This window comes from Chrysemys picta, chromosome 7, assembly GCF_011386835.1.
Source record: "Chrysemys picta bellii isolate R12L10 chromosome 7, ASM1138683v2, whole genome shotgun sequence".
Taxonomy (NCBI): Eukaryota; Metazoa; Chordata; order Testudines; family Emydidae; genus Chrysemys; species Chrysemys picta.
Genome location: NC_088797.1, coordinates 998,757 through 1,009,219, shown reverse-complemented (window position 1 = coordinate 1,009,219; position 10,463 = coordinate 998,757). Strand labels below are relative to the sequence as shown.

The following is a 10,463-nucleotide window of genomic DNA, read 5'->3' as shown; positions in this document are numbered from 1 at the left end:
GTGATCCATTCCCCGTCGCCCATTCCAGCGTCTGGCAAACAGAGGCCAGGACATTTAATAATCGTGTGTAATAAGCATATCATAAATACAAATTTTATATTTCCAAGGTCACAGCTTTTTATACTCAGGTAAAGGAGACAATCCCTGGAAATATTCATTTTGAGGAGGGGGTTCGCGAGACTTGACATTTTAGTGAAAGGGGTTCACAGGTTGTTAAAGTTTGGGACCCACTGAGCTAGGGGCAGGCCAGCACATACGGGGAAGCAGGGAGACGGCATGCACGGGGGTGACACATGGGGACGGCCTGGTGAGCTGCCGGTTTTGAGGGCACTGATAGTTCAACCAGGGGATACAGAGATGCTGGCTGGGCAGGGGCCGGTTTGGCCCAGTCTGAAATTCCATGCTAATGGGTGCTCTGAGCCAGGCAGAGGCCATGGCATGAGGAAAGCACCTACCCGCAGGGTGTGTGCCCGAGATTCTTGGTGCTCTGCCTTAATACCCGACAGGGAACTGGGGGAGCCCCCTTCAATCCCACCCTGTCTTCAATCAGCTTGGTTTGCCTGGCACCCTCCCTGCGAGTAGGTGCTGGGCCTGAGGGATGGGTACGTGGGCTCTGCTGCCTCCTATCCCAGCGCCCACAAAGGAGCTCCAGAGAGAGGCTGGAGCCCGAGGAGCAGCTAGCGCCGGGGAAGGGCTCCGTGCAGCACGAGGGCATGTCTGAGAGCAGGCTGGGAAAGGCGCCCGCTTGGGCCAAGCCGGTTCCCAATCCCCCGGGTCTGGTCAGCACGAGCTCCGCTGCTGGCTCACGGCAGCACCTGCGTTCTGCAGTTCTGTCACATGGCTCTGGCTGGGGCTGTGCCCGGGGCCTCTCAGGAGCCAGGGCCCCACAGGGGGCTGCTGGCACCCAGCCAAGCGAGCCCAGCAGCTGGGGGCAGGGGCGAGGGGAGAAGAGGCTGGAGGGAAATGGGGGCTTACAGGGAGCTGGGGCCTGGGCCAATGCAGCCATGGGGGAGGGGAGGGAGATGGGGCAATGCACCCAGTGGGGGAAGGGGAGATGGGCCAATGCAGCCATGGGGGAGGGGAGGGGAGGGGGAGATGGGCCAATGCAGCCAGTGGGGGAGGGGGAGATGGACCAATGCAGCCATGGGGGAGGGGAGGAGGAGATGGGGCAATGCAGCTAGTGGGGGAGGGGAGGGAGAGATGGGCCAATGCAGCCATTGGGGGAGGGGGAGATGGGGCAATGCAGCCAGTGGGGGAGGGGAAGATGGACCAATGCAGCTAGTGGGGGAGGGGAGGGGGAGATGGGGCAATGCAGCCATTGGGGGAGGGGGAGATGGGGCAATGCAGCCAATGGGGGAGGGGAGGGGGATATGGACCAATGCAGCTAGTGGGGGAGCTGGGGCAATGCAGCTAGTGGGGAGGGGGAGCTGGGGCAATGCAGCCATGGGGGGTGCAGCTGGAGCTGGGGCAGGGGTGCGGGGAGCAGAGGCGGGAGGGAGCTGGGAAGGGGGAGGGATGGGCGCCGGCAGTGCAGCCAATGGGGGGAGTGGTGGCTCCTGGGAGGGGGGCACAGGGCTGGGATTGAGGGAGGACTGGGACAAGGCAGCCTGTGGGAGGAGGGGGCGGTGCCTGGAGAGAGGGGGCGGGGCTGGAGCTGGGGGCGGGGCGCTGGGTAGGGCGGCTCCTCCCCTAGGGATCTGGCGAATGAAAGGAGGCTGGACGGGCCCGGCAGGGGGCGCTGCACGTGGCAGCACCCAATGCAGACGAGCGGGGACAGTCTAGGCGGCGGCCGGAAATGGCGCCGGGCTCTCTATGGTAGCCGGCGCGGAAGCGGAAGCGGGCGGCGGTAACCTGGTAACGGCGCGCGGCGTCCCGAGAGCGGGGACAGGCCCCGGCCCGGCCCGGCCCGGTCCGGCCCATGAGTGCGCCGCGCCCGGCCCGCCGGGGGCGCTCGGCCCGGCCCGGCCGCCGGAAGCTGGTGCTGCACCTGGACCTGAACAACACGCTGGCGGTGCTGGACTCGGCCACGGGGCAGGGCCCCGGCGCGGCGCTGAACGGCTTCCTGTGCGGCGCGAGCTGGGGCGCGCCGGGCCCCGCGGGTCAGTCCCGCTCCCGTTCCCCCCCCCCCGGGCCGGCCGCTCCCGCCTCCGCCCCCCTTCCCCCCCCCGGGCCCTGCCGCTCCCGCCTCCGCCCCCCCTCCCCCCCCCCGGCCCGGCCGCTCCCCCCTTGCCCTTCGCGCTGTGCGGTCCCGGCGCGGGGCTCAGGGCGGGCCGCGGGCGGAGGAGGAGGGTGTGTGGCTGTGGAGGGCAGCGAGGAAGCCCGGGGGGGGGGATGTTTGGCAATAGGAGCGGGCAATGCAGGCTGGCAGCACGGACTGATGGCCGGAGCCAGCCGCCTCGTAAGGCGCTGGGGAGGACAGGCACATTTCCCACCCTGTGCGCATAGCCTGGGGACCGCTGTGCTCCTCTAGTCTGAGCTCCTGTACAACACAACCGGTCAGGCGGGGTAGGCCATGAAGAGAGTTGGAAGTGACGGCGCACAGCTTAGGTTTGATGGGCTGGAGGAAGGGGACCCAGAGGAGTGCAAAGGGGAGCGCGGGGGGAGTGACAGGGTCAAACCAACAGGTTTGCAGCAACATTATAAATGGACGAGCGGGACAAGATTGCATTGGCTCCGGCTAGAGAGCAGGGTGGTGCAGAGAGCAGGGTGGTGCAGAAATGGAGATGAGATCGGAGGAGAGTTTTAGCTGTGTGGATGGGAAGGATGCAAAAAACCGCAGCAAGATGTAAACGCAGGAGGTGAAGCGCTAGGGAGAGGCCCGAGTCAAAGGGGAGGCCCAGGTTATGGGCCCAAGTGTCAGGTAGAATGGTGGCCTTGTCCACAGTGATTGAAAAATGAGAGAGCAGGGAGAGTTTGGGGGAGAAGATAAGGGCTTTATTTGAGCCATGTTGATCTTGAGCTGCCTGCTAGACATCCCTGAAGAGAGGTCAGAGACAGGGAGAGGTTGTCGTTTGGACAGAAGGAGACGGATGTGGAGTAGATCTGTGATCAGCACAGAAATGGTAGTTGCATTTGTTTTTGCAGATGAGATTACCTAGAGCTAAGGTACAGAGGAAGAAGAGCAGGGGACCAAGGACAGAGCCCTATGGAGCCCCCACAGAAAGGGGAGGGGAGATGAGGACCCTCTGGAGGCACTGAAGTAACCACTAAAGAGATAGGAGGAGAACTTGGAGGGACAGAGTCATGGAAGCCAAGGGAACACGGTCAATGGTGCCAACAGCAGCTAACCAGGAGGATGAGGCTGGAGCGCTGGCTCTGACGTGTGGCTAGGGAGAGGACATCAGAGACCTTGGCATGAGCAGTTTCAGTGGAATGCAAGAGGCGGAAGCTGGACTAGAGGGGGTCTAGGATGGGATTGGAGCGATAGCAATTGTAGACAGTATGTTCAATGGGCGTAGAGTGAAGAACATGAGAAGGGCCAGACTGGGTCAGACCAAAGGTCCATCTAGCCCAGTATCCTGTCTGCTGACAGTGGCCAATGCCAGGTGCCCAGAGGGAATGAACAGATCAGGTCATCGTCAAGTGAGCCATCCCATCGCCCATTCCCAGCATCTGGCAAACAGGAGGAAGGAAGGAAAGAAGGAGATGGGGTAGCAGTTAGCGAGGCAAGAGGGGGGTCCAGGGTTAGGTTTTTAAAGATGAGAGAGACCAAAGCATGCCTGTACTATGAGGGGTCCAAGTGAGAGGCTGCGGGGAGGGATAGTTCAGTGGTTTGAGCATTGGCCTGCTAAACCCAGGGTTCTGAGTTCAATCCTTGAGGGGGCCACTTAAGGATCTGGGGCAAAATCAGTACTTGGTTTTGCTAGTGAAGGCCGGGGGCTGGACTCGATGACCTTTCGAGGTCCCTTCCAGTTCTAGGAGATAGGTATATCTCCATATATTAAAAAAAAAAAAACACAAACAAAAAAAAGAGTAAAGGAGGGTTTAAGGATGGGGATGGGCCGTTGGGGCAAGTAATGGGGTTAGAGGAGGAGAGCAGATGAAAAATCATGGGACTGGAAGGGATCTCAAGAGGTTGTCTAGGCCAGTCCCCTGCACTCCTGGCCAGACTAAGTATCTAGACCATCCCTGACAGGTGTTTGTCTAACCTGCTCTTAAAAATCTCCAGTGATGGAGATTCCACAACCTCCCTAGGCAATTTATCCCAGTGCTTAACCACCCTGACAGTTAAAAATTTTTTCCTAATGTCCAACCTAAACCGCCCTTGCTGCAATTTAAGCCCATTGCTTCTTGTTTGCATCTGTGACGGGAGAAGGAGGAGACAGTGGTGGGAAGGGAAAGCTAGCTGAGGGGAGCAGGAATGTCCTCTCATCTCTGTCAGTTTTCTCTGGGAAGAAGTTGACAAGGTCGGTGTAGAGAGGGAAATGGAGGCGGGTTTGAGGTGTGAGTCAAAGGTGGTGAAAAGGCAGCTGGGCTTGCGCGGGATTCAATAAAGTTGGACAAGTAGAGCTGTTTAGCCAGGAAGATGGTAGAAGAGATCACATTTGTAATCGAGGAATTTAGCCAGGTCACAGGATTTCTGCCAGAGACATTTCACTGCACAAGGCAGGAGTGGGGGAAGCAGATGTTGGAGGAGAGAGAGGGCTGAGGGTCAGCAGAGAGGAGAGATGAAGAGAGGAGCAGAAGAGTCAGGTGGCAGAATGAAACATGGAGAGAATCAAGAGCCATCTCAATGGAAGAAAGGAAAGGGAGGGCAGGGCAGGGCAGAAAACAGCAGAGAAGTAGCCAGTGCTGGTGCACGGGAAGTCACAGAAAGGCCAAGTGAGGCGGTGTGAGGAGGGGCTGCTGAAAGAGATCAGGTGGTGGTTGGAGAGGGAACTTGGGAACCGCAAGAGCAGGGCTTGGCGAAGACTCAGTCAAGGGGACAGGCACTTGGTGAGTTATAATTTGAGTCACACATTGATTAGCCTCTGTGCCTCCTTATTGGGCAATGTTGTTCTCTTCCCCCAGAAGCAGAGAGAACAGAGCTGCCGTACAGGAGCCACAGGTGGGGGTGACTGTTCTAGTAGAGATGGTTCCTATGGGGTGGGGCTGGGCCTTTCCTGGTGGAGGAGCTGAGAACGGAATAGTTAGGGGAAGGGAAATCCATTTTCCATATCTCCCTTCAGAGTGGAGGGGCTGCTGTCAGCAAGGTCCCTGACCTCAGCCACGTAGCTCTCCTGTGCTGCAGGGCATGGCTTTCTCTAGCAGTGCGTGTGAAAGTGTATCACGACTCTTCTCTTGCTGTCTGTTTCAGGTGAGTGGCAGTGGCTGAGCGACTCCCCCTCTTTGCTGCCTCCCTGCCCCGGTGCAGTAAATTTCTATTCTCAGTATGGCCGCGATGCTACGTTCACTGACAAGGCGGTGGGGCGACCTTTCAGAAGTCTGCACGCACACCACTTGCAGCTCCTGGAGTGGCAGGGCCAGCCGCACAAAGTGTTCTCTGTCCAAGGCGAGCGTGCCAAGCACTACCACTTGATCCTGCCCTCCTTCTTCCACCTCCTGGAGACGTTGCACCGGGAGGGGAGGCACTTCGCTGTCGTCTTCAGAACCTTTGGCACAGACCTCCCCCGCATTCTCCATGCAGTGCACTGTGCCTTGGAGGGGCAGCACCCCCAGTTCCCTGCCCTGCGAGACCTCTCGGTGGGTGCACCCTGGAGGGCCTTCCTGGAAGCAGAGGGCTGAGATCTTTGGGGTTTTTTTCCCCCACAGTAGCTTCTTCGAACATATTCTGAGCCGCCTTTCCAGGCAGCCCCGTGCTCCATAAGCCAGACTCCCACTTGAACTGCTGCCTTATTAAAATGCTGACCTTTGGGTAGCAGCCATTTACACAGCTTCTCAGAAGAGCCTTTTAGCTGGAGAGCATGTGAGCAAGTGAGCGCTGTCCAAATCCCTCCTGAGGCTTGTGAATTTCCATGTGCTTGTGCTCCCCAGGGAGTCTGTGCGGGAGGAGGTCGCCTATCCGTGTGGGCCGGGTTAGGTCAAGAGATTCCTGTGCCCTCTGGTATGGCCAGGGGAACCCTCTGCTTAGAGCATCGCTGACGAAGTCACCCTCCCAGAGCAGGGAGTGGGACTAAAAACCCCGGGCTCAAACTGGCTGTTTTGTGGCGCCTGTGCATGGGGTTGTGGGGGCAAACACACCTTGTGCTGTGGGAAGTTAACCCACTTACAGAAATGGAAATCCGCTGCATGCGAAGGACCAAGCTGGCGGCTGGATTCTGACAGACGCAGCCAGCAGCCCGTCTGCTTCCACTGCCCGGGGGGTGAACTCGTCAGGCTCCCAAATGTCTCCCTTCCCCTCTCTGCAGCGTGCTGCACACGCTGCCTTTGGCCCTGGTGGCTGTTTGGGGAGCTCGCGGTTGTCACTGGTTGCCGTGTGTCTGGTTTGCAAACCTTCCATCCTGTCTCCTCTCAATGACATTGCAGCTCCCGGTGGAGCTGACTGCGGGCCGAATACGCTGCAGTGGGCACGAGGTGGTGCTGCGCCGGGGGCCGGAGCACGTTTCCACCAGGGACGACGGGAGGAAGCTGTACAGCTATTTCAGCTCCCTGCAAGGCCTGGGCGGCTTCCAGGACCACTTTGATTGGTGAGACCCAAGAGGGGCCTGGGACGTGGCTTGAGCTTCTCTCCCGCTCCTTGCCCAGTTCCACCGTCCCTGCCAGCCCGCGTCTCGTCCCTCCCTTGTGCCATCCTCAGGAATTCCCCTCGCTCCCTGGGGCTCATGCCCAGGGGTCGGCTGCTCTGCTGTTGTGGCCGCCTGTGGCACATGCTCTTTGTTTAGCCAAGCCAGACAGAGCTAGCTTCTTCCCTTGTAAGCCCATCTCCTCCTGTCCCTCTTGCTCGTCTCTGAACTCCCTCCAGTTGGTGACTCACCCTGGCGAGGAGTGAAGGCAGAATCCCTGATGGCGTGCCCCGGAGTCAGAGAGAAGACCGCTATTTCCCCTTGCCCCATTTCCTGTCATCGCCGGGGAAGATGGCTCCCGGGTTTGGACTGACTTGAGTTCCTGAAGATAGTCTTGAGCAGTCCAGGCCTGGGGCTGCTGTGTGCTGCAGAGAGTCAGCTCCCTGAGGGGTGCCTGTTGTCCCACTTGCTGTATTTCAGGTGGGCCAGAAATCAGTTCTCCTGCCGGGGTGGCAAGCCCCTTTGGATTGACCCACACGACTCTAGTGTGCATCACATCTGCATCGATGACAACATTCGACTGAACGATTCAGACACCATCATTTGTCCCCAGGTACTCAGCCCTGCCTTCCACTGGGCTTTCAGGCCCCTCCCAGGGACTGCCAGGCCCCCTGGCTGGAGACAGTGGTGTGCTGGACTCCTCTGCCCTAGCCTGTCCCCAAGGAGTGCAGCAGGGTGGAACTGGGGCCAGGAGGCTGGACTCGGTGGGAACAATCGATGCATCTGCTGAGGATTAGAATGAACTCATTTGTTGGCACAAAACAGCAGGTGTCTTTTTTCCTGCACTTGCTGCATAGCTCTGTCTGTCCTCCGCTGGCATGAGTCATGCTTACTCCCTGCTGGGACCCAGTTGCCAGCCAGCCTGCCTTTGAGTGAGGCTGAAGCTCGTTCACGTTGCTGGATTTAAAGGGCAGCTTTCACACTGGAGCATGCTCGAGAGCAAAGAACATGTAGAGACAGGAATGTGCCTGGCCTGTCACTCGCTATTGTAGCACTGTGTGTGTTCGAATAGCAGCCTTTCCTTCCCAGCACAGCAGAGGAGGCTGTCTCCTTTGCTGGTGTGGCGTGGGAGGGAGCGTGGGCTAGCAGCCAGAGGGGCGGCAGGGCACAAAAGGTTAATTGGACTTTTCACCAACATGAAAGTCTCTCTTGACTATTAGCTGTCTTGTTCGTGATACGGACTGTTGTTGGCCCCAGGAGAGCCCTTAGCCGGGGGAGGTTGATTTCTGATAAATAATGTCGAAGGCACTTTGTGGAGCGGGAGTCTCCTGCCTGCAGGCAGCTTCTCCCTGATTGTCTGCTGCCAGGAAGCCAGGTTCACCCAACCCATTTGCTGAATGTCTGCTTGAGCCCCGTTCGCCTGCAGGGAACCTGTCCCTTCTCCACCCCGAACCGAGCCCCAGTTCAGGCTGGCTGACTCCAGAGCAGGCTCGTTGGGCCGTGGTCAGAGAGAGGCCGCTCTAGCCGCAGACTCGGCTGGGCTCGGAACATGCAGCTGGGCTCAGAACATGCCAAGTCTGTCGTCAGCGCTCTGCTGGCTGCGTGAGTCAGGCGAGACTCCAGCTTGCTCGCCGCTGGCTGTGCCAGCCCTGCGCTGCCACCTGGAGTAAGTGTCAGTGAAATCGGCAGCTACCCTCAGACAGCTGGGGAGCGCAGCTGTGCGTGTGGGGAACAGCTCTCTGCCTCCTGAAAAGCCCGCTCCATCTCGTGGGGCTGGGAGGGTGAATCCACTAGTGGCTGGGAGCTGCTCAGGACTCGGGGCTGGGGCCACGCAGCAGCCTAGTCAGCTAATGGAGGGTCTGTTCTTGGCCGCACTTTCCTGGGCGTAACTTCTCTAAAGTACGGCTTTCCCCCGGCTGTGTATTGCGCTTCTCCCTCCCTTGGGAAAGGCTCAGCTTTGTGGTTTGAGTAGCCAGTTCCTGCCATGGGAGACTGGTGCAGAGTGGTGGGGAGGGAGGCCGGAAGGGGGGCTGGAGAAACCTGATCTCTTGTTGACACCATAATGGAGGAAGGGTGGCAGCTTTCTGCCTCTGCCACCCTCCCAGCTCTGGAGCAGATCCATGCACTTCACCTTACAAGCAGAGAGGAGGAATGAAAGAACCAGACTTACAAATCGAGCTGTCTCCAGGACATCTGCTCTTCATCTCCTGGCAGTGCACTTGTGCAGAGGGTAGCCCCGGCACCTCCTATCCTGCTGCTCTCCAGCCTCTCACACCTGCCATTCCTCCGGGGTGGGGTAAAAGCCTCAGCTTCACTGTCCCTTCTTCTTTTCCCCCTTGCAGGTGTTTTCAGGGAGAGGAGGCAGCTGCGCCAGGCCAGTTCCCACCTCGGAGCTGTATGATGTCTGCCTGGTGCAGACCAATCTCCTGGAGGCCATTGCTGATGAGAGCTATTTCCTCCGCTGCGTGAGAAGGTGTGAGGAGAACTATGAGCGCTACCTGGCCAGTGTTGAGAGCCAGCTGTGTGACGCAGAGTAGAGTCACTCCGGACCCAGCAGCTGGAGGGGGGACGTGGGGTCCTGTGGGCTGCTCCCAGTTTGCAGCTGTCTGCAGTTTGATTCCTAGGCTGGGCCCCGGGCCCCGTCGCACCCACATCCCAGTGGAACCGATGCACTTGCTTTTAGCTGTCCTCCCCTTCTTCCGGACTGGTGTGTGCGTCTGAGCTGGAGGCAGGAAGCTCCAGACACCCTTCAGAAATGCAAGTGTCTGCCTGATGCAGGAGGAAACTGCTTCCAGCCGTGCCCCGTCTCAGCAGCACTTTCTCACTCTTGGTGGGGTTTGGGGTTTTTGATCTTGCCTCTCAAGATGCCTGGCTGGGCAGTGCTCCTGCGGGTGATCGGTGTGTATCCCCCTTGGCTCTGTGTGGAAGGGACTGTCTCTCTGTTATGTTTCTACAGCGGGCTTGGCACACTAGCTGTGCTGCAGTACCAATAGTTGTCATAATTGTGACAAAGTGGGACTGGTCTTAATGTTTCCTCTGAATACTGTGTGGGTGCCTCAGTTTCCCCTGTGCATTTCTTAAATCTCCACTGTGCATAAATGGCTGACAATCTGTCTCCTAGCAACAAATGGCCGGGGCCCTTTCCCCCCCCTGCAAGGAAATAGCTAAAGGTGAACAAAAAGATCAGGTGACCTCCTGGCCCAGGAAAGAGACAAAGCCCAGACACGGAGGGGCTGGAGGGGTTTTCAGTTTGGGGCTGGTTGGGGACCGGGAGTGAGGGCAGATGGGGTGGTCTGGCTTGCTGGGCCCCAGAATGGACCCGGCTGAGGGGTCCCGTTCTCTGTACCTACAAGCTCTGTTTTAGACCATGTTCCTGTCATCTAATAAACCTCTGTTTTCCTGGCTGGCCAAGAGTCACGTCTGACTGCGAAGTGGGGGGGCAGGATCCTCTGGCTTCCTCAGGACCCCGCCTGGGCAGACTCACTGTGGGAAGCGCACGGAGGGGCATATACTGAATGCTCCCAGGAGGTGAAGCCGTGTGAGTTTCTAGCCCTGAATACAGTCTGCTCCGAGGGAGAGGAGGCTCCCCAAAGTCCTGACTGGCTTTGTGGGGAGCAGTTCCAGAGCATCGCCCGGGGACTCCATGACAATAATCCTCTGCTGTGTTTTACTTCCTGTGCTAAGGATCTCGCATTGTACAGGCTTATTTCATTAGAATACCAGTGTGTGGGTAACATCACCCCCTGGGCAGCTGGGGTAATTACTCAGGGCTGTCTTCACTCAGACCTGGCTGTGTGCCAG

At 58.6% G+C, this 10,463-nt stretch overlaps 1 protein-coding gene across 1 annotated transcript; it reads left to right on the top strand.

Moving 5' to 3' along the window:
- Nucleotides 1-1,814: 1,814 nt before the first annotated feature.
- Nucleotides 1,815-10,068, top strand: LOC122172580 (uncharacterized). Its single transcript, XM_065552861.1, has 5 exons — nt 1,815-2,099; nt 5,297-5,682; nt 6,466-6,626; nt 7,143-7,275; nt 9,005-10,068. The coding sequence occupies exons 1-5, from the start codon at nt 1,919-1,921 to the stop codon at nt 9,197-9,199; spliced, it is 1,056 nt and encodes a 351-aa protein (XP_065408933.1). The 5' UTR covers nt 1,815-1,918; the 3' UTR covers nt 9,200-10,068.
- The last annotated feature ends 395 nt before the right edge of the window (nt 10,069-10,463 follow it).